Source organism: Rhodnius prolixus, unplaced genomic scaffold, assembly GCF_049639745.1.
Source record: "Rhodnius prolixus isolate KJV_2025 unplaced genomic scaffold, Rpr scaffold_16, whole genome shotgun sequence".
NCBI classification, from domain to species: Eukaryota; Metazoa; Arthropoda; class Insecta; order Hemiptera; family Reduviidae; genus Rhodnius; species Rhodnius prolixus.
Window position 1 is genome coordinate 2,146,231 of NW_027411616.1, and position 23,942 is coordinate 2,170,172.

Below are 23,942 nucleotides of genomic sequence, written 5' to 3' on the forward strand. Positions count from 1 at the left end.
GACACACCTTCCTCATTATAATCATTGAAATTATGTTATAAATATATAAAATATATAAGAACATAATTTTATTTACAATTTACAACTTAATTTACAATATTACAGTTATAATAATAGGATACACTTGTATTCTTTTCAATTTCTATATAGAATAAATAGTTCTATTATACGATATTATTTATTTAAACAAATAAAGATCAAGTAAAACGAAAACACAGTTTTTAACATTCAACAATAATCTTGAAATTATTATATACAGTAATAAAATATATTGAAGTAAATAAATTAATTTACAATTAAGAAGACAGAGCCAGCCCTAATCGAGCAAGGACCATTTCTTTCCGAAGTCTAACAATTTCCCAATATATTTCATGCGCTGTAAAAACAAAAAAAAAAAAAAATTAACTTTATAAAGGTTCACCAATCTTCATCATTTTTTTTTACTTTCTCAACCTAATAAAAAGTAAATATTTTCGTGTATTTACACGGGTAATTTTTTATTTTGAGTTTTCAAAGAAAATTTTTAGGGGTTTCCTGAGTCCGATAAAATGTTTAGAAATTTGTATTTGTCATCGTACCACCACCCAACCCCAAAATCGTAGCAGGTTGAATTTTCACAATTCGTTCAGGTGTTATAAGGGATCTGATAGTAATAATATTTCGGTCAAAACCAGCAAAATTGCCGCTTTATGAAGTTAATTTTTCACAATTTTCCATTTTTCCCGAATAGTGAGTTCAACACATTTTCAAATTACATCCATACACAATAACCACGTAAAATTTTTATTTAAAACATTTTCACGGGAAAATTCGATTTAAGTAGATTATGAGGAAGAGTTTAGGAATTTTCCTCTGGTGTCATTTCAATTCCGTACATGATTCAAACATTTCTTACCCTTGATGATTTTCCAACTTAAGTAGAACTTAAGTCTATAAACTAAAGAAAAAACTCCTGCGATAGCATTTTTTGTGATGCTGTAGCTAATCAATCGTTATACGAATAAATCTGAAGTAAGCGTATTATAGCGTGAAGCAATGATTGAAGTGTCACTACCTTAGATTCCAAAATAGGCGATCTCTGCCACATGCATTTGGTAAGCTCTTTTGGGCAGATTGCTACTAGAGCTTTTTACAGTGCCATTCGTGGAAATATCTGATGGACAAACAAATTCAGAATAATTCGCGACGCCAACCTCTCCATCAATCAGGACCTTTTTCTCTTATGTGAACCCTTAACTTTTTATATTCTTACAAAGCTTTTGTTTTCTTTAGAACTCCATACTTTAATCTTTATATATCGTTCTAATTACTAAGCTGTACCTGGCCACGCGTTGCTGAGGCTCAGTCTTGTTAAATGGAACTATTCCGAACGACACATGAAGAGCTAAGGCTATGTCACTTATAACCAAAAACTGATTTTAATTCTTCTCCTTGGGGTTTAACAATTCCCATCCTCATAGTGTCGGAGTCGTTAGAAACGGGATCAGATAAGACTCCAGCAACCTGACCCCTTAGGAGTTTCCCGAACCCTCACAAGTCGGGCAGTTCCTCCTAGTGAAGCCTCTTGTCCCAAAATGGTAACAGAATACTTTATCTCTGGGTTTCTTACACTGCGGATAGCGGTGACCCTGATCCAAACAATTCCAACATATCAGATTGTCTGGCTTAGAAAGCAAACTCTTTTCCGTTGGCTTAGGTTTAGCCTTTTTTGGAGAAGGAACTAACTTTATATTGAGGCTTGTTCTGAATGATGGCTATCGCTGGAGACGCCCTCTATGGATGCCATTTAAGGTTTGGGCTTAGTCCGAGGTATTGAACTTTTTTCTTTACGAACGTAAGCAGCTTTAGGCACTCAACATTTCTCTTTTGTGGGTGGTGGTCGGAAAGTCTTTGTGCGGTCTTCAATCCTTTCGAATTGTTGACCATTATCGATCAATTGAGTAAATGAGGTAATTTCTGACGGTCGTATATATAATTGATACCTAGGTAATAAATTATTAAAGGCAATAGAAACCTGTTCCGCTTCCGGTAATGGCTTCTGAAACCGCCTAAATAAAGTCTGAAGGGAGATAACAAAATCAAAAATTCTCTCATCCTCACCTTGGGTACGCCTGTCAATCTCCTTTCTCAATTTGTCCTCATCTGGTATCTTCCAAGCCTTCCGCTTTTCGTTTATTTTTAAAAGGAAGTCTTCCGGGCTTAACGAATTTGAGACATTGTTAAATTTTTCGGTGAAAGGTACTATGATAATTGAATCCGGGAAATTGAAATGGTGAATATCTAGGTGGCTCTTTTCCCCCACTAGTACTAGCTGATTCCGACTTCTGGACCTCCCATTTCAATGTTAGAAGGTACAGTCCAATAAGTAGGATATTTAATAAAATAGTCTCTTAGAGTCTGTCTCAAGGAAGCAACGTTTCCTTCTGTACTTAGACTAAAATTGTTTAAGATTTCTATTAAGGTCTCCTTGTTGGCCTCATAGATCCAACGCAGTTTAGGTTTGAGGAACTGGTCTTCTGGGTTTACCATGAATACACCCCTCTAGCACAGGAAATAACAGCAAATAAATGTTAGGTAGGTAACGAATCTCACCCTGAACTAGACAACCTAACCTTAGTAGCAATGTGCCTGTTCTCTACAAAAAATACTTACTTGCACTTACAAGTGTAATTATTGTTAATTTTATCTTTAAACTCCAATATTTGCTGTTCCTGGTTGGTGATCACTAGGGAACGGATTCGTATGTATTTACATATTTTTTTCTAGGCAATTTACAGACGTTTTTCAACTAGAAGTTTATTTATAAGTGTACAGACACTTTTTAAGCCGTTTGAGTCTACTTTTATTTCACATATTTCCACATATTTGGATGTTATCGCATATTTATACATATTTGATTAAAATAAATAAATATTTCTACATATTTAATCAAAATATGTACATATTTTTTCATATTTTTCATTTTGGGCATATTTTCATAATTGGGAGGTGGTTGACAGGAACTGTGAACCACAGACTGTAGGGCTGTGAATCAGTGGGTACAATGGTTATTGTAATTTACACAGAATGCTGCTAAACAGTGACGGGCACTTGTTAGTTCTTTGAAGTTGTCTGACGTAGTCTGTTCTTTCAGCTCGTTCGTTGAAGTGTCCAATTCATTTCGTTCGGTCACTTAGTGTATTCTTTTTTGGGTGAAATGCCACGAACATCGGCCTCAAACAAACAACTGGTTGCTAAATATCTTCGCGAGTTTCCAGCAGAACTTTTTCGAAGTGATGGAGACATTTTGTACTGCACAGCTTGTGACAAGCGCGTTTCTTGCTCTCAACGTTCCCAAGTCACCCAACATATAGCCACCGGATCGCACATAGAGAATAAAAACAGAAAGAAAGAGAGGACGTCCTATCAAGCCTTCCTTACATCTCCATCATCAAGTAAGTCTACTCTGAGTACAGATCTGTGTCGGGCTTTGGTTAGAGCAGATATCCCTTTCCACAAACTTAAAAATCCTCATTTCAAAGGATTCTTAGAGACCTATATTGGGAAAAAAATCCCTGACGAGAGCACTCTGCGGAAAAACTACCTAGAAGATATCTATAAAGATACACTAACCAAAATTCCAGAACATATCAAAGATGGACCGATTTGGGTGTCAATTGATGAAACCGCTGACGTTGAGGGCAGGTATATTGCCAATGCAGTTATTGGAAAACTTGACAGTGATGCTGACGTGGATTCAAAGCCATTCCTTTTGAACAATGAGGTTCTCGAAAAATGCAATCATTCCACCATTTCACGATTCTTCGATGCCTCAATGCATATCCTATGGCCCAGTGGAGTTTTGAACGAAAAAGTTCTTTTGTTTCTCTCTGATGCTGCCCCCAACATGGTCAAGGCTGGGCAATCTATTCAGGTATTTTATCCTAAGATAATTCATGTGACGTGTATTGCTCATGCCTTGCATCGAATAGCAGAAACTGTCCGATCTTTGTTCAGTGACGTAGATTCCTTAATCTCCTCGGTTAAAAAAGTGTTCTTAAAAGCACCAAGTCGCATTAAAATGCTAAAAGATCTCTATCCAGACTTGTGCCTTCCACAAAAACCAATATTGACAAGATGGGGTACTTGGCTGGAAGCAGCTCAGTATTACTATGAAAACTACAATAAAATCAAGAATGTCCTTTCACATCTCGAAGACGAAGCAGTAGCGATAAATACAGCCAAGTCTTTATTCGAGAAACCTAATTTAAGGAACGACCTTGCATTCATTTCTGACAATTGCGTATTTCTTGCACAAGCCATTACCCAACTTGAGTCTCAAAATGTTCGACTGGCAGAAAACGTGTCCAACGTTAAAAAAGTCACCGAAAAGGTGGAAGGGATACCTGGGAGTAAGGGAGATCTGATCAGATCAAAACTGGTAGAAGTACTGAGCAAGAACAAAGGGTGGGAGACCATCTGCCAGATTTCTGATGTTATCAGTGGAACAGAAGTCACCTCAGAACATCGTGTACCCTTTAAAACCAACGAGATAACTTCTTTCAGCAAGGCACCTATAACATCTGTAGATGTTGAACGATCTTTTAGTCGTTACAAGTCCATCTTACGCCCAGATCGTCGTCACTTTACGTTCCAACATTTGAAATTTCATGTGGTTGCAAACAATTTCGAAGAGTGAAGTTTTCAAAATTGAAAATTTAACACATCTTTTTATAAATAGTAAAAATGTTCTTTGTTGTATAAATCATTATAACTTGTAAAAACAAATAATTTTGTTCCTAATAAATTATTATAAATTGTAAAAATGTTCTTTTCTTGTATAAATAATTATAACTTGCCCCCCCCAAAAAAATTCCATTTTCATAAAAAAAATGTCCATTTTACTTAAATATTCCAGAAAATATTTTAAGAAAATCACATATTTTCCACATAATTGACGAAAATAAATGCATATTTTAATTAAATATTTGGCATTTTTAAATACATAAAAATCCGTTCCTTAGTGATCACCAACCTACGACCATTTCCTATGATCTCAGAAAGCTTTAAAACAGTAATGATTTACATAGAATACATTTAAATTTACCTTCTTTTCTCTCTCTACAGCTTTGATCATGCACCAGAGGTTTAAAGGTGGCAATTACACTGCATGCATCTAAATGGCAAGCTTCTCTGAAATATGTATGTATGTAGTGCAAGCAAGAATTCCTTAAGCTCTGTAACTATAAGTAACTGCTTCGAGGTCCCTGTTCGGGCGCCAAATTATAACCAAAAACTGATTTTAATTCTTCTCCTTGGGGAGCTCAGGTGAGAAGGGAGGGTCGAAGCAGTTACAGAGCCCAAGTAAAACAAAATGACTATTCACAAGAGAGATTGTACATAAATATTTACAAGGCTATTTATATACAGAAGATAATTCTTACTCTACCACAAATTTTATAAGAAATGATATATACAAGCAAGAAAGCAGAAGAGAAATGCAAGATAGCTATCTGGTGAAACTAAAAGAAAACCATGCACAATATAACTAAAAATAAACTGAAATGGCTAAAATTAACAATGATAAGGCATACAAACAAGGAAAATAGAAAATATAAAGAAAAATGAAAATGCTGAGCACATGCTTTGATCAAGAGAGAAGGTAATAATAGAAGTTAGGTTAGATTCCGCGAGTATCGCTAGCAATCTCTGACGGCTCTGCCAACCTACACGGTTACACACTTTGGGATGGAATTGGTGCCAGAATCAATCTTATTAGGAATGTTTCACCAGTTCTCCTGGAGCATCTAAGAAGAAGATTTCTCCAACTCCGTTGCTGATCGTAAATGCCTTTTTGCTCAAGCGTTAGCTTAGAAATATTTGATTGCACATATTACAAAAGACACCCGTCATGTAATTAGTTCCACGACGCAATTCTACATCGAACGAAGCAACAGCAGATAGATTCGGCCGATTAATAGAGAATTTTGTTCATGATTTCTAAGTACAAATTTTCTATCATTATCAACGCTTCGTTGTAGATTTCAGCTGTGAAATCCATGCTCATATTGGAAGTTTCCTTGGTATTCGATGGAAAATATCTTCAGCCACGTGCGATTTATATTTCTCCTAAAATTTGGTGGAGATGAAGGAGAGCAGGCGGTCAATATTATTGCAAACAATTTTGATTTGGGTGTGACATGTTGCACGCGCCATTAATGCATACATCCCAGGGACGGTAGTTCTCCAATAAATTCAGAGCTTGACCTGGCTGGGGAAAGTGGCATGTGTAATGCCGTTGAGAATTCACAATTGCTGGAAGACGATGGATCGAGCACATTAACCAACAATATGCGAAGAAAGAAGCATTCATCTTGATTGGGATGCACAGTGTACAGTCTGCTATCGTAGTTTCTTTAAATAGGCCAGGTTGTCTGTCGACTGGCTCTCCTTGTTAGCGTCGTTCAAATGATTCTCTACTCGCATTCGTCTGTAATATGTTGGTGTTTCCGAATACATCAGTGTTTTTGCAAACCATTTTGACATAACATGAAGAATGCAGTTAACATTGTAATCGGTGGATTCAGGGATATTTGTTACACATTGAAATCTATGAACATTCAATTTAACAATGCAATCGGAAACACTGAAATATCATCGTGGAATTGGAAATTTGAAAATAAAAAATGGATCGTAAATCGGTAACATTAAAATGGAATCGCAAAATCATTAGTAACGCCGTTGCATTTACTCCAACAGATGGCGCTGTGTTTTTCTTTGTAAAGCATGTTTTCACCTGTCACAGGGTGACTTCAATACAATAGGAATATAAAAACGCGCGTATTCGAATGCAACGTTGTGACAAAATTTCAAAGCAATTGGTGAAGAACGTTCGGAAATTTCAAGATTTTGAACAAACGAACATTTACATGTAATTGATCCATACAAGTATGTACGTATTACTAGTGAAGCAAAAAGAGGAGTAGTGTGGAAAGGTGACGCACGAACGTAAAGAGGCTACAGCCAAGATGGCTGGTGAGAGAGGCCTAGGCCGTGGAGTAGTGCATGCGACATATCGTAGCAAATAAAGAATTAAAAGCGAATTACAGTGAGAGGGAGGGAGAGATACCATAGCTGATACTCTATTTCAGGGGATGTACTCGGCCGAGGTTGGTGAGTTTTGTGTTGAGGTGTAGGATTGAAGTATCAGAAGAAACTTAAAATTTCAAGAGGAAGTTTTGTTTATTATTGTATATTATTAATATTATTAAATAGTAACTTATTATTCTTTCTTTTAAATTTATTTCTTCTTTCTTTTACATTTATTTCTTCTTTCTTTTACATTTATTTAGGTTTCTTTTACATTTATTATTATTTAAACTGAGCAAATCAAGTCGTTTAATAATTTGGGTTCCGTTTAGTGAATACGTGTATATGTGTGCCGTCGGTTAAGGTAGTATTAGTGTTTCCACTTTGTTAAACCTGCGAGTCTGAAACCTATATATTGTACAGTGTAATTAACTTAATTGTAAGAAACTTGAAGCAAACTTTTATTGGAAGCCCTCTGCCCCCCAAAACAATCGGGACAGTTACATTTTTATTTATATATATTGCTTAACGTTTCGAACCAATGCCAATAATAATGTATCAAAATTGCTCTTTGAACTTTTGAATATCTATTTGTTTTGTAAAGCACAACATCTGAGATCATTTGTGAGAAATATCTATTTCTGAAACGGTTACGGAATTGGTTAAAAATAAAAAATTTGAAGAAGCAGGAAAGAGACGCGCATGTAGCATATTAGGATCATGGGCTGTTAACCTGTTAAGGAAAATTATTTAGCCACTCTCGTGGAACTTCCATAAATCAAAATATAACAAAAATAAGTACCATTTCCAACTTTGATGGAATAATGAATGTTGGAAGCGACAGTCGAACCTAAGCGGGACTTCAAGTCTGAGCTTTCTCGCGCTTTTCGCTTTTGAGATATTTTGTTCACTTACTTACTTATATAATATCAATATTCATTTAATATTTTATTTAATAAATATACATACCGGAACTTTTTACTAATCCTCTTTGGATATATCGTAAATAATTCAAGAAGTCACACACTGCAATAATCTGAAAGTATAAACAGATCTATAAAGGTTTTCTTTAAATTAAAAATAGCTCGTGGTGTAAATAATTATTTCAACAATAATGATTTGTTGATATAAAGTTACAAAAGTCCCTTTAGAAGGGAAAGGGGCTATCCACATTTATAAGAGACGTGGCGCCTCTGAGAGTATATCAGCAAAAATTCACTTACAACTCTCTACCAACAACAAAATCTACTCTCAAGATTCACAGAAATATTTGATAGGTACACTACTAGGGGAGCGAACCAAGAGGTCCGCATTAGCTCACTTTTCCCACAACTCGTTTATGGTAAACGCGATTACATTCTGGGGCTTTGTAATACCTTTCAGCTTGCACTAGATCGGACTTTATATTTATGCCCTGTACACATCTCATCTATCGCGCTAAATTGAGAAACGTAAAACGCAATACTTGTTAATTGATTCAAGTTAATTAATTCCAATATACATTATGGAATAATTTTTAAATAATAGTACTAGCGCAAATGGCCAAGAGGTCGTTGCGGTCGGAAAAAAGAAAAGAAATATACAAGTTGCAGATTTTTTTTTTTAACTTACAACTAAGAACTTATATTTTGATGAATTACTTACCCTGTTACGACACATGAAAGAAATCGAATGCCATGTTTCGCTGTTACCAATCCTTAATCTATACTGGCACTGCCGAACTGTCTCCAGTAGTGCACATTTTCTATAAACAAGAACTTTATTATTAAAAACAAAAGGATTTAATTTCTTTTATTTGCCTAAGAAGCTTATTCGTTCACACTTTTGTTATTCTTGTGAAGGAATTACTAGATTAAGATGGCACGTGATTGTACATCAACCGTCAAGATTGGTTTGAGGTTTAATTGTTAGCGAGCTGCCGGGGTGCAACGCATGGTTGCCTAGGGGACTAGAGAGTCTCACCGTAGACGGATATTATTGTTTCTGAATTCCTCACAAACTTTTCAGCAAATTTTCCATTAGAAATATACAAGTAAGAAAAACTTCTAAGATAAATTGAAAACCGAAAAAGGAAAAGATTTGGCGAAATTTCTAATTGGACGCAACAGTTTTTTGATCAGAACTTTTATAGTGTTCAGCAAGTTTTCTATTTTTAACCAATCCCGTAACCGTTTCAGAATCAAAATTTTTTTGGAAATTAAAATTAATAATAACGTACATTACGATTATAAAAGTCTCTCTTTCCTAATTTTGTCCTAATTTTAATAGCAATAAATTGTACAAAAAATTGAGATTACAAAGACTTAATCAACAAATTTTAATTCTTTTTGCGACTTTTATTTTGCTTGTTCTTTCCTTAAACTACTTTTGACAGATTTTTTTTTAGATAGACGTATCCTACCCTATACATTTCTGCCAACGTGTGGGCAACTTTTCCATACCCTCTGTATAGAATTTGGAATCCTTAGAATTTATAAATTCAGAAAACGCATTTTTTGGTCAATAAATGTTTTATTTTGTAAATAGCGGTAAAGGTGTCTAAAAAAATAGTAATCTGTAAGCGAGAGGTCTGGTGAGTAGGGCGGGTGAGGCAGAGTCTCATACCCAAGCTCCAACAATTTTCGGGAAGTCAAACGTGAGATATGTGGCCGAGTGTTGTCATGCAACAGAAACCCTTTCGATTGACTAAAGACGGCTTCATTATTGCCAATTTCTGATGCATTACGTCAACTTGGTTACAGTACGATTCGGCATTGATGGTTTCGCCAGGATTCAAGAAGCTGTAATGAATCAGACCAAATGAAGCCCACCATCACCTTTTTTTGATGATTTTATTGGGGGGCTTTGGAAAATGTCGTGCTGCTTCTCCTTTGTCAAGCCACTGTCCAGAACGTCTGCTGTAGTCGTAGAGGATCCACTTTTCATCGCAAGTCACAATTCTGGACAGTAAAGGATGGCTGTTGTTTCGGCAATGAACTGTAGCACAAATTTCATACCGCTGATCTTTTTGGCGGTCGTTTAATGTGTGAGGAACCCAACTTTCAAGCTTTTTCACCTTCCCCATCGCCTTGAGATGGTCATCGACGGTTGATTTGCTGAATTCGAGTTTCCCTGCCAGTTCTGGGATTTTCTTCCACCAAAGCTCGTTGAACATCGTCATCAAGAGCAGAACTTCTTCCACGGCCTTCTTTGTCTTCAAGGCACAAGTCTCCCTCTCGAAATCTCTGGAACCACCGTTGAACAGTGCACTCACTTATACTGCTTTCGCCCCAGACATCGTTGAAATTTCCCGCCGTTTAAAAAAAAAAAGTGGGTGGAGCATATAACTCTGGTCACCCTGTACATCAAAAATATTAAATAAATATGTTATGCGCTTTTTTTTTTCTTTTTCTTTTGCGTTTCTTAATAACTAATATAATAGAATGCAGAAGAGAGTCCACAAAACCCACTTCTGTTTCCTGGCTAATAAAGTTACCTAACGCAGTCAGAAAAATCACATAAACGTAAAACTAAAAATAGAAAACATTTATTACCTGGGAAAATTATTTTTTGCTTTATCTGACACTGCCTCAATAAAAATTTCACCCATTTGGATGCCTTCTGAAAGTTGTTTTGATAATTCCTTGTTTGTAAATAATAAACAAGTTTCAATGTCTTCTCGATATATCCTGGCTATAAATGGATCACTCTTGTCTAATGTTGGATTTTCCTTCCATTCCAAGAACTCTTTATGTACAATAGGATCTACCTGAAATTATTACCTTAGTTGATCACAAAATCACTGTGTGAGTTTTGAAAAAAATCATAAATCTGCTCAGTAATTTCTCACTTTATTGAAATAATAATTTAAAAAAAAACTCGGCGGATTAGAGCACTGGACAACCACGAGGAGATCTTGGGTTCAAGTCAGCTAGGTTTAATCATCTTGGCCCTTAGGTTAATATAAAACGTAATGGAATGCCATAATAAACGTCTGGTAATTCATGCCGACGGATCATAAAAACTAAATCACAACAAAGGACCTGAATTTTCTCTAAAATTCAATGCTAGAAGAAATGTTGTAAATCAGAATTATCACAATTTCAGTGAAAGAAAGCCATGAGAGTGTACACGCAGAATTTGTTTAATTCACTTCCTACGCAATCACCTTTGTAAATACAATATCTTTTTAAAGGGCCTGATGAACCTTTTAGGGCTTCTCTGGCGGTGGATGTAAATCCGAAGTAATCAGCGTTAAAGAACAAAAACAAGTTACATTGGGTGAAATACACATTAACCAGCATTACGGATCCAACCGCTTTAACTCAAATGACATAATAAAAAAAAACTAAATATACCTCAACGACGTCATCTTTAGGTTGAGGAGATTCTGAGAAATGTTTTGGTTGATTAGTAGGTGACTTTGGTGGTGAAGACTGTCGGCCGTAATTCAGATTCAAATGTGATGGAGACCGTCTGTGCCTTCTCAACAGGCCACCTAAATAAAATAATTAATTAATTTATACATTTTTTAGATGCTTTAGAGGCAAATTAATATATAAAACATTACCATATTCATCTTTGATTTGGGGGTGAAGATGTGGATTTGGGCAGGCAGGTGTGGAAGTAAGCACCAGGGCTTTAAGAGCGGCCACTTCTGCTGACAGAACTTCAATCTGCATTAAAGACTCTTTTAACGACTTCTCTGCACCTGCTTGCCTTACATTGGCCTCTCTTACCATACTATGAGCTTCCTGAAACGTTATTCTAAATTTGATTAAGCAAAAATAATTACATTCTTCAAGAAAGTGCAAATAATTAATATACAAACAAGATCTAATATGAATTAATCTCAGACTTTCTCCGAAAAGTTTGGCACACAACTAAACCAAACGTTCGGATATTTCTTATAAAAATTTAAAGTAAAGTAAAAACTAAATTTCAAAATACATAATAAAAAGAAAATTCAACAAGGAACCGACGCCGAAGTTAAGGACCGACCCCTTACTAACCAGGCTAAGAGACACGTAAGAGTAATTTTGGATCTGCTGACAGGCAGCGTACGTTTGGGGAACATTGAACCTACTGAGACTGTTCAATATGTACTGACCCTTGGAGATTTTGCATTACTCAGTAACAGATATCATTCCATGTCTCATTTTTCTAGATATTTCTAGCAGGGCGTTGAATCCCATTGCGACGAGCCATTCAGCAGAATATGGCATATGAAATATGTGAACATTGTGCTTGCATGTTGATTCTGATGTTTTTTAATATGAGATATATTACATTCATTCTTCACTAAAAGTGGACGAGATGAGCCAGACCATTTTCCGTCATATTTTTCTATTCTAAAACTTGCAGCACTTACCTGGAAGAGACTAGCAGTCAATTCTTCTAGTTCTGCTTCAACTTCGGTTCGAATTCTTGTCAGTCGGCTTATCTGTTCATCTTTCAATCGTAATTCGTCGTGAGCCTTTCTCAAATCATCCTGCAATCTAGCTAGTGACTGTCCCTTAACCTCAGAAACAGATCGGTCCCAACTAGATGCACCAGATTCCACACCACTAGATAGGCTTTCTTCCTGTTGTCAACATCGAAAAAACTAACAAACTTCCGGAATTATGTTATACTCCAGAAGTAATGTCAAATATTTAATATTTATATTCCAGATAATTAATGTCAGACAAATTTTATTACAAAAAGTATAATGCGAAACATAAACGCCTTTTCTTGCTACAGTTACAACTGAATAAAAATTAATGTAATATACTTAATTAATGTAATAGACTTTTTTTTAAAAGTGGCTATGGGTTAATAAGATTTTGTAACAAGAAGTATGTGTAAATATTGTATGCATTAGAAGAAATGAATGAGATTTTTTCATTTTTAAAAAAGGATGATTTAGATGTCATTAAGATTACGAAATATTATTTAATCAAATGTGATATTATTTCTTCCCACTAGAACTTTTATAGTCAATTAAAATCTTACTGTACTAAAATCTAATTTTCTCCAATAAAATCAGTTTTCCAAGGAAACAATTTACAAATAAATACTTCCTCTTACCTATATGTCAAAAATGATTGACATCAACTAGTTTAATAGCAATAAACAAACGTAAATAATAAATAAACCACTTCACAAATGTTAAACTATTTATTTAAGCTACTTTCGAGCGCAACTTTTAAAAATATTTAAGGAGATTATTAATTATATGACATAATTTAGAGACTATTGACTTAAAGAGAAATATACATATTTTCATTCCCACATACTCAGCCATCCACTGGAGTACTGGATCTTCACACCTTTATTTTACCTTTCATCTTATATTTTTCCAAGTTCTGCAAGTGACTTTCAGGTATCCAAAATCCACCATGTACAACTTCATCTATCGCCAACTATTTGCTTGTTTCACATGATTTTTTTTTTGGAATCGCTTCCTTGTCCTACAACTCTTCTTTTTTCTTATCATCAATCTCACTTTCATTATTAAAATCTAGTTGTATAAGTAGTAGGTAATTTTTATCACTTTACGTTCGAAACTTTTTCTACATATCAACTTCAACTTGCTTTTTTATTTTATTAATTTCATTTCCAGTTATTTATTTGTCTTCTTTGTTTCTACCTCTATTGACTACTTTAGTTTCTTCAACTAAATTCCTCTTTAAATTATTCGCTACCAAATATTTCTTTGACAGCTTTCTTTTTTTCTTACCTTCTACCAACCTTTTTTAAAAATATCTTTCTTCACGCTTTGAAATAATACTCTTCTTCAGTTTCCTCTTCCACTTCTTTACAGTTATACTTTGCCTATTGAATTTCTTCTTTCACAACTTCTGTTACACCTTTTTTTCCTTGAGAATGTGTTTCTAATTCTAATTCTTCCTTTTCTTAAATTTAACCATCAACTTATCGTCTTTCAGCATTCGTTTCCCGTAGATTGATTTATGATGATGATAACTATTAATAGCATATTATTCGTCAATGATACATTTTCCTTATATTTTTGGGAGGTTTTAGCCCTTATACCCCCACCACGGGTGTGCCACTGATAATGATTAACGTTGTGAGTGCTTCATGCGGTATTTCGCAGAAATAGCTCGTCAAAAACATTTTGTCAACTTCAGATAAGCTCAGAAAGTAAATATCCGGTAAAAAAAAAAAAACTAATATGGTATAATTACCATCATCGCGGTATGTATGTGAACATGGAAATACAATAACGACCATTAGTCGTTGAAAGCAAGTAAAACAAAATAATCAGGTAATGTCACATTTAGGGTTAAGTGGAATTAAGATGTCTAGAGAAGATAATAACGCACAAAAAATATAAATACTGGAATAGTTTACCAGTAAAAACCAAGAAACTTTGTTTAATGAAGCAATCGTTTTCTACCTGTTCTGGCGGAGTGATGAGGTTCAATTCTGCTGGTTGGTTGGTGTGTGAGAGAGGTTGTTCCAACACAAACAACGTTGAACCCCGCACCTTGCGTACACTGAGTTCGCTTTCCGATTTCATCTGACCTTGGCTCAATACCATGTAATTAAGGCATCGTAATGCTTCTTGTAATCCTTGCTATTACATTCCTGATACCTGTGGACATTAATTTTATCTATAGAAATATTCTGATAATTTTTGGTTTACTGAGATGGAGAATGTGATTTATACTTGCTTCTCAGAATGTTCCAGACAGGAGCTCACGAGATTATCAGAGACAGGTGGATGGATCCCAGGAGGGCAGAGAATGCTATGGAATAGAGGTGATTTGCCACAGTTTTTAAATGGAATTATATGGAATATTAGAACGAGGCACTGGATGATTACATCATCCAGAATTATCTTCAGTTCAGTACAAAACAACAGAGAAAAGGATCTCCTTTGATGTCCGCACTAGCGCAAGCCAGCTTGGATTCTAAGCTAGTAGAAAAATTCAGAAGACGTCTTGATCATTTTGCTCAAGGACGGTTAGACTCTTCTGTATTCCTAAATATTCAGCGATTGAGGGCAACGAAAAAGCTGATGAACTTGTAAGTTACTTAAAGAGAATTTGTAGTCCAAAAACTGCTTTGGGAATTTCGAAAGTGACGGGATTATCAAATGAAGGCTCAGGAAATTAGAATTGCTTTTGGCGGAAGGAGTTAAGAGTTGTTGATAAGTCAAGATTTTTATAGTAGGAATTTATTCTGGCATTTATTTATTTGATCTGGTAAAAAAGCATTCAAGATTTCTGATGATGACTGGGCGCTTCCATGGATGGTCTCATGAATCCCATCGGAAGGGAGACCTTACACATCTAAGATGGGATGCGAGAGAATGTGTATCCGAGTGTCCTCGCTTCCTGAAGCCAGCTGTAGGATATTTCGCACTGTCCAAATAAGAACATCTTCATCTAACTAGGCATGTTAAGGGTCAGAGATATTCTTAGATATTGCGTTGAGGCATACAAAAATTAAGATAACTTTGATGAAACTTTTTTTTCTCCAAAAGCTACAACGAAGTTTCGCGGTCCTAACAATAATCAAAATCTCCGAACGTTTAATTTGCTATTTTGACTTAAAGAAAGATTTAACTCCGTGGTGTTTGCCAATCCGCCTGGCATCCGTGTCCCATCTTGTGGTAATGAAAGTTAAGGCACTAATTTTCGAACTATGAGGGAAGTGATCTTTCCGAAATTCGGACATTCACTCTGTTACACCTTGATAGAGATGATGTACTCGTTGCGTCCCCCTTACAAAACAGATGAAACATACTTCTCAAAAAAGAAGCGAGTCATCTACCGTTGGCCCACCGTAAACCCGTTTGTTCCAACAATTAACACGCGGCGTCACATCTAAAGGAAAAGATAAACTTGGTAGCATAGAAGGTTTTTTTTATAACTTGCTAATATCTATAGACCCAGAATTGGCTTCGTCTACCATTTATTTTGGTACATGGAACATTTTTATGAAATCCGAAAGTGCGACTTTACTGAATCAATTTTCCAGTTTTGTTAAGTTTATTCGAAAATGGCGCCAACGTTATTTTCAAACATGGTATACACACCAGTTCTACTAATTTATTTGAAACATTTTCCCATAAAATTTCATTAAGAGCAGCCACTTCTGAGGGAGGGTGGTGGTTGAACTTTCTTCTTAAGCACCATTTGTGTATAATCACAAATTAATAGTGATTACATATGACACTAAAATTGCATATTCAAAGAAAATTGGATAACAAAAAATGTCATTTCACTGACGAGATTTTAGAAGTTTTAAAAAAGAGAGAACATCTCAGAAACCCATTAAATCGTATTTGTTTCCCTCAAACTTGGAATTACAATAACAATTTGTTTAAATTATACACACTTTTAATTGTTGTGATGGGGCTTTTTATAGTTGAAGCTAACATTTTGCGGAGTAACTTCAACTATTCAATTTCCCGATCCTGCCAAAACAATTTTAAGAAAATCAAAACGATTTCAGCTTCCAGAAGAATTCGAACTTCTTCCTTTATGCTTATGTTTAATTCTAGTAAAAGGAAAAGTTGCAAATTTTTCAAACGAGTTATTTAATTAAAAATCTTTAAATATAAGGTTATTATTAAGTTAATCAAACGAGGTGTATATGAATAACAGTAATTAGTAATTAAAACAAAGTTATTAGTAATGCTGGCAGATAGTGATTAAAAGTTAGAACTTTGTTCAATTAATACACTGTATGATTATTGCAAGATCAATATGGGGGTTCGGTGCAAAGAGTTGGGAGTCGAGATCAATGTGGCCTAGCAACGAGCGAGCTGGCTGCACGACGCTCCGTTGGTATACAACTTGAGCCTGAATCTGCCGCCCACAACTCAATTCTATCCCCCCCCCCCCATTTAATGCTCATCAATATGTTAATCCTTTCTTACATACGGCTACAAACCAATTAACTCTTATTTATTGTCTGTTTACAATTCATCTTGTTTTTTTCTTTTGCCATTGCTTTGGTCTAGCCTCACCATTTCCATTAAGTTTATTATTTAATACTATTTTGTTGAGATGTAGCAAAGAAATGAAACAATAAACTCCCTAGGAGTGAAGTATTAGATAATCTAATCTGCGTAGAAGGCTTATTGTCATGTCCGCCAGTGGTTCGCCGAATTTCAACCTTTTACAATAAACTAATCACACTAATCTATAGTCTTCAAATTCTGCGGCACAATAATATATGTTTATGGATATATTAGCACTTATTTAACTTACACACTTACATGATAACATAAAGATGCATACGCAGGTTGGTAGTGTGCTAGCCTCACCAAGTTAGAAATAATCTCTTTAATCCCAATTTATTTTCATAATCTGTTTTTATTCCGTAAAAAAGTGTTTTTATTTCTTTATCTCTTTTCTCTCTCTTCTCATTATAGCAAAGTGTAGTGAGCTAGTAGTGAGGTAGTTACACTATGCTAACGAAGAGTGGGAGGAGGACGATTAACATCATCGTACGATTTGGCATCATTTTCACATTTCAAAAGAATTTGATTTTGACTAATAAGAAACATACTGCAAAATACATAACCAAACTTATTGAAGAGGTTGAGAAATGCCCAAAAGTCTAACACTAACGTGGTAACAGAAACTAGTTCTGCCGCAAATAAAAGCGCCCTTGTGAGTATTAGTAAGGGTAACAAAGTTAATTCTTCTACAGCAAGTTTACACCTTAACACTAGAATAGAATAGAATAGAACAGATAGCTTTATTGGACAAAATATTTATACAATCTTACAATAAAAGGCTACAGAAAAACAAAAAGCATTTTCGGCTTGGTAAATTACCGTCAGCCTAGAGTTGCTGGTACATTTACATAACAAAAAAATAATACCAAGCAAAATGCAACTAAAAAAATAATATCTCTCCAAATTTGCAATTAATATTTATTTAGCTGTTACATTCAGCTATGAGAAAAGCCCGATACTTTTAAGCGGTAATATGGTAATAAAATAACTTTCCATCCTCCACCATTCTACAGGAATATAACTTCGGAAAGAGTCAGATACTTTTTCCCCAGCCTCTTTACTCTATATTCGGTCAGGACTGGGCAGACACCTACATAGTGATACAAATCCTCCTGTTCTTCCCTGTTACACAGGGCACATAGTCTCTGTTGCTCGGATCTAATTACATTGTTATTAAGAGAGATTAATTGCCCACGTAATTTAAAGATCACTCTTATGAAGTTCAAGTTATTCACATCACTTATGTAGCGCCTGCCTGCTGGATCCAGCATTAGATCTGTATATAAACAATGGAATCTGGACTCATTTGCCCTCTCAACCATTGTACTCCGAAATTCTGTTTTAAGGTTAGAGAGAATGTCATCTAAAGTTATGTCATCATAATTTGAAAAAGTAACACCATACTTGGTACATAAATCAAGGTTATCCTTGTGCCAATAACTATTATATTTAATTATTTCCTGTGCGCACTGTAACACTAAATACTCACCTAAATATCCTTAACAAAAACTTACAGTTGAAAATGTTAAGTATAAGGGTTGATTAAACGCCAAAAGGTACACAAATCAGCTAGTACCCAACTTTTCATTCATACTTCAATTCGTAATTTCAGTTATACAATATGTAGAATCATTCGAAAAAGCTTATGAGTGTTATTCAAATTTTATAACCACAATATCATTTAAGTAATTTTACTGCATTAAATTTTCATTAATTTAGATGTCACAGTCACTTAAGTTGGCCATTTTCATCTACAAAATATTTGTTCAGTAAATTGTAGCACCCATTTAACTTATTTTTAAAGTACCTTACCCATTATTTGATTACAAAATTTACTCAATTAAAGGGGCTATATAAAATATTAATTTAGAAATGAATTATAATTACAAGTAGTTATTTGTTTATTATTAACTGTGTGTACATTTGTGTTCTCGTGCTTTTCTTTTAAATTAAATAAAATTGGCGAATACTTTCGTCTGTCAAAAGTAACAGAAAGTAGAAATGTGAAAAATATATATCTTCCAGTTTATTATGGACTAAAGAAGGCGTGGTGTGACATACATGGAAGGTAGGCGTGGTTTAATAAACGTTTCTCACTTCTGGTTGGCTATTCAACCAACTACTTTTCACACTTTCATTCTCTCTGTGATTGGCCAATTCTCTAATGCTAATTATTTCCATGAAAAATAAAAGTTTAATTTTTTTTACTAATTTTTCTTCTGTAGGTATTTAATGATGTATCAAACTATGCAATAAAAACATAAATAATTAAAGATTTTTCTTGCTTAATGTCTTGTATTCTATACTACGAGAATGTGGTGGTAAACTATAAATTGGGAATAATTGCTATTTTCTGGGGAAGCAGGTAAAAGAAAACTAGGGTCATGTTTCACCTTTTCTTTTTTTTTAAATGAAGCCCAGAGCTTTTTCAGTGCACTGCCGGCCTCCGGACAGTGTTCTCTCGTTATAGACAACACTGTCCATCACCGGACAGTGAGCTGTAAGAAGCTCCTAGGAAGAGAAAATCTAAGGGTCAGCAGCTGGATTCGAACACGGGACCTCAGCGTGGGAGTCCAGTACGCTAACTGCATCACTAATCTCTTCCCTGTTTCACCTATTGTTCTCCATTTTGTATGTTTATTGGCATTGGGCTGTAATTTAACCATTTTTAATATTTTATGATAATTAGTTTAATACCTTGTATTACAATCAATTTCAGTTATGTAGGTGCAACTTTACGGAACAAATATTTTGTAAATGAAAATGGCCAGAACAAGGGTCTGTGACATCTATTAAATTGTGAACAATATTCATGAAAATTAATATGATAACATGATACATTAAGATACACTGATGGTAGTGTGCTAGTCTTAAGTAAACTTACTTAAATGATAAGGAGTCTTGCGCGGACAGGCGTAGTGTGCACATGTTTAAGAGTTTTCTTAATTTCTGTCAGTATTTTACCTAATTATTAGTTTTTTGTTTTTGTTTTTCAACTTTTTGTGTTCTATTGTTTACATAGTGTGTATAAATTAGGAAAACGTATGTGTATCTTGGAAATAATTTTACAGCCGAGATTGCAGTTTTCTTTTTTGAGGTGTCTATAAAAGTGGTAATGTTGAAACTTAGTGTACAGAATTAACATTCGTAAGACATTCAATGTTCTCAATTTAAAGCCACATTCTCACATGGAAAATTCAGGAATTTCAAACTTTGTGAGTGACGATGCCTACATGTACATGAGTTTTTTTTACTATTTTTATGCCTTGTAATTTAAAACGCAGAGGCAGGTAGTAGCCGAGCTACGAACTGTGTCTTACTCCAATTTTCATGATTTTCCGGAAATAATTCTGGCATGCACGCTCTTTTGAAAGTTTTTTGATTTCTATTTCTTGATTTGGTGTTAAATAACTTTTAGCTGATAATTTAACAAATTGAGAATGTCATTATTATGCGGTGTGTTAAGCTGTCGTTAATTATTTGGTCGTTTTGCAAAATTTTGCATAAACTGGTCGATTACTCATAGTTAATCTAAATTGCTTCAAATTTTCAGTGTACGAGTATATTCTTGTGTCTTCTTGTTAATGAAACAATTTTTAGAAACATAGGACTTATAATAGCTGAGTATTTAAAGAAGTAATTAAAAAGAAGACTGAGGATTGATGGCGAATGGGTTTAGGAACACTGGATAGGGAGCTGTCTGGAGGGGAGAGCTAGCTGTGTTATCATACCTGCCTTCTTCATACGCCGATCGCTACTTGTTTGTCGATTGGTTATTTACAAGCACGACCTTGATTCGCATCAGAACAGAGTTTTTAACCGAAATTTATTTCACTGTTTCCATCCTTTACTTTTTCTGAGTGGTGATTTAATGGAATTTTTTAAGAAATGGCGCTTGGAATTAAAAAAGTATCTGGAAGACTCCCGTCTTAAGACGGTTGAAGAAATTAAAGAACACTTTAATGTTATCGACATCAAAGTTAAAGCTGTCGAAACAAAAGTAAAGCAACTTGATCGTGTGATGAGGTAAAGGAATGTGGTTTTATTCGGCGTCTCGCAAGAATATTCTACTTACTGGGAGTTAGAGAGTATTGTCTTTGATTTCTTAAAAGAAAAATTGGAGCCCAGTATAGCTATTTGTGACTTAGATTTTGTCACACGGATAGAAAAAATAGGCAAAAAGGAAAGAATTCACTAGACTTTTATTTAAAGTAACCGGACACTATTAGACAAACATGTGGAAGGCACTTTTTTATGAACAAAGGCCTCGAGTTCTACGGCTAAGGCCGCACCAGCTGAGGACATGACCCAAGTATATTTTTTGTTTAAAGAAAAGACAAATTGAATTTAAAATAAATAATTGTATGAGAAGGTAATGATTTAAGTGTTTCAAATTTAAGAAATAGACTTGTAAGTACTTCACGAAGCGTAAATAAAATACTCAGTTCAAACCAATTTTGATAATATTACTCTAAACGGAAGTCTGTTCAGTAAAATGACCCTTCCGAATGATAAATTTTTACTCCAACCTTTTTGACTGCACTCAACACGAAATATCAAAGCTGTAATTCCTGCTACTGTCTGCAGTCAGACGAAACTCACAGCCCTCTTAATAATAAGGCTGAACCTACCTAAAATTACGTTTAAAACAACTTTGTTTTGTTTGGGTCTCTTATAACTTCAGCATATAAATGCAACTTTGTTAACAAAATAATTTTAAAATACATGGTTTACGGAGACGAAGCCTGAATGATCAAGAATGATCCCTAAGGCTGACACTTTTCGCAACCATCTGCACTTTCGCAGTTGTCCACTCCAGTTGTGGTTATTGTTGGAAAGCCTTTCGGCTATTTTCGGGAATTGTAGGAGAGTAACGCATGATGAGATCAGGTCAGGCGGAAGGTGAAAAGTAATTCTTACTTAGCTCTTATTGTTCGGAGTTTATTTCATTATTAATTTTACTTTTAGTTAAAAATTCTGCCGCGCCTGAGGGAGAGGGGAAAGCGCTCTCTCGCGCATGGTGTTGGTGTGTTTTCTAATAAGAGATTTCTAATGGCTACGGATGGTAGCGTATGGTACTCCCTTATATTGGTTTTGTTACGTATTATAAAATACAAACATATTTTCTCTGGTGTACACATTTTTGTTGTCTTCACACTGATATACCAGTCATCCACAAACTGATCCAGCGCAACGGCACTAGAGCAAGAAAGGATCGGCGAAGAGACTTCATTTCAAGCCTCCTAGCTCCCCTAACACTTATATTATTGTGATTGTCAGCGATTTGGCTTTAATTAAAAACGAAAATACTTGAAGAGAATTAGCGCCTTTCTTTAATATTAGTATTTAAAAACTGACTCGTTATCTCTCTTTCAACATGCTTGATGAGAAATTTACACTTCTATCAAGAAAATTGTTTCTGTCAAAAAATTGAAAATGTTAGATTTTTCCACTAAATAGAGACAGACACAAGTTTTCATGACCTGTACTTTTCAACCACGATACATGCAAGTCCGACATTCGGAGGTTTATTAAAAGTTTTACTGTTATAAAATTAATCACTCCAGTTGCAGCCTACTTAGATATTATAACTACGTTACTGCCTATAAACATGGAGAAAACTCAGTAAGTCTACAGGAATATAGTAATACTTTCTCTAAGCAGCGGTACAGATTACAAACGTAAAATGGGGCCAGCCAAAAGAACTGGAATGCAGTGTGTCTAAAGGGTCCAAGGACATTAGTGTCGGCACTAATTCTCTACAGCGAGACAATTTGCAGTTTAGTGTGGTGGAGAACAACCCACTTTAGTCGCAAGGAAGTATAATAACCGAACAAGACGGCTATCAAACTAAACTAGCAAGTTCCTTTACTTTGTTTTACAACCAACTCCTATCAATTAAATAAAAAATTACTGATTTATTAAAAACAACTGACTTATTAGGAATTAATGAGATAAATGAAACGATTTTTAAACATATCTGCAAACAAGACTTACTCATCCACTTTAATTTAAAAATATACATATATATATATATGTATATATATATATATATATTAACAAATTAACGTAGAAAACACTGCAGCTAATGTTAAAATATAATACGTATTACTTACTTACGGTTGATTCTTCCATGTGATCCCTCAAAATTAATTGAGTTTTACCACATAATTTACTTAACATCATTTAAATATAAACAATCAGCGAATTGCTTAATCTTTACGTTCTAATAGTTGACGATAAGCTTCGAAAATGTAAACATGACTCGACACGACTCTACCTCTTGCTCGCACAACCGTCACTTACACTTAGCTAACACTGAACTTTGTGGATGACTGCCTGGAAGCGTGTAGTAGTGGGGCCTGCTTTTAAAACAAAATTCAACGGAGTTCAACGGTCTATACCGAACAATACCGAGCTTTTTATTTTCTTGCCGGCCTTTTCTGGAGCCACAAAGAACTTCTGATCAGACGAAGTTCTCATATCAAGTAGAAACGCAGAGTAGAAAATAAATTTATTATTCTGGGACTATTGTCCCCTAATAAAAGCATGAGGCCCTATTTGTTTGGCCTTTATTTTAAATATTTATAAATAAAAATAAGTATTTACAAAAAATTAAAATTAAAATTAATGAAATAAATGAGTACAATTATTATTTCGGAGGAAGCTGGGTAGAAAGGAGATAACGAGAGAACATTGTTCTGATGCCATCAATGCACTGAAAAAAGCCCCGGAGGCCAATTGGCCTCAGATGTTGATGCGCCTATATAAAATGCTTATTTTAAAATACTACAACAGTTTAATGTTCGATCAATATTGTTCTGTTTTAAACGTAAGTTAATTATTGCAGTTCTGTTCTTGGATTGGAGAAATGTTAGAGGCGATCAAGAAGATCTCATCTCCACATACTCAT

At 34.8% G+C, this 23,942-nt stretch overlaps 1 protein-coding gene across 7 annotated transcripts; it reads right to left on the reverse strand.

The window, feature by feature from the left end:
- Positions 1-46: 46 nt before the first annotated feature.
- On the reverse strand, positions 47-23,389 carry LOC141457415 (guanine nucleotide exchange factor for Rab-3A-like). Of its 7 annotated transcripts, none has more exons than XM_074134359.1 (11): positions 23,150-23,386; positions 14,450-14,647; positions 12,419-12,631; positions 11,618-11,801; positions 11,406-11,545; positions 10,602-10,816; positions 9,885-10,292; positions 8,713-8,812; positions 8,038-8,104; positions 5,087-5,155; positions 47-376 (listed from the first exon to the last, which is right to left on the reverse strand). In XM_074134359.1, the coding sequence occupies exons 2-11, from the start codon at positions 14,591-14,593 to the stop codon at positions 297-299; spliced, it is 1,620 nt and encodes a 539-aa protein (XP_073990460.1). In that variant the 5' UTR covers positions 14,594-14,647; positions 23,150-23,386; the 3' UTR covers positions 47-296. The 7 variants fall into 7 exon arrangements, with proteins under 7 accessions (XP_073990460.1, XP_073990459.1, XP_073990462.1 ...); XM_074134358.1 differs by having other exon boundaries at positions 23,146-23,385; XM_074134361.1 differs by lacking the exon at positions 12,419-12,631 and having other exon boundaries at positions 23,150-23,389.
- Positions 23,390-23,942: the final 553 nt, after the last annotated feature.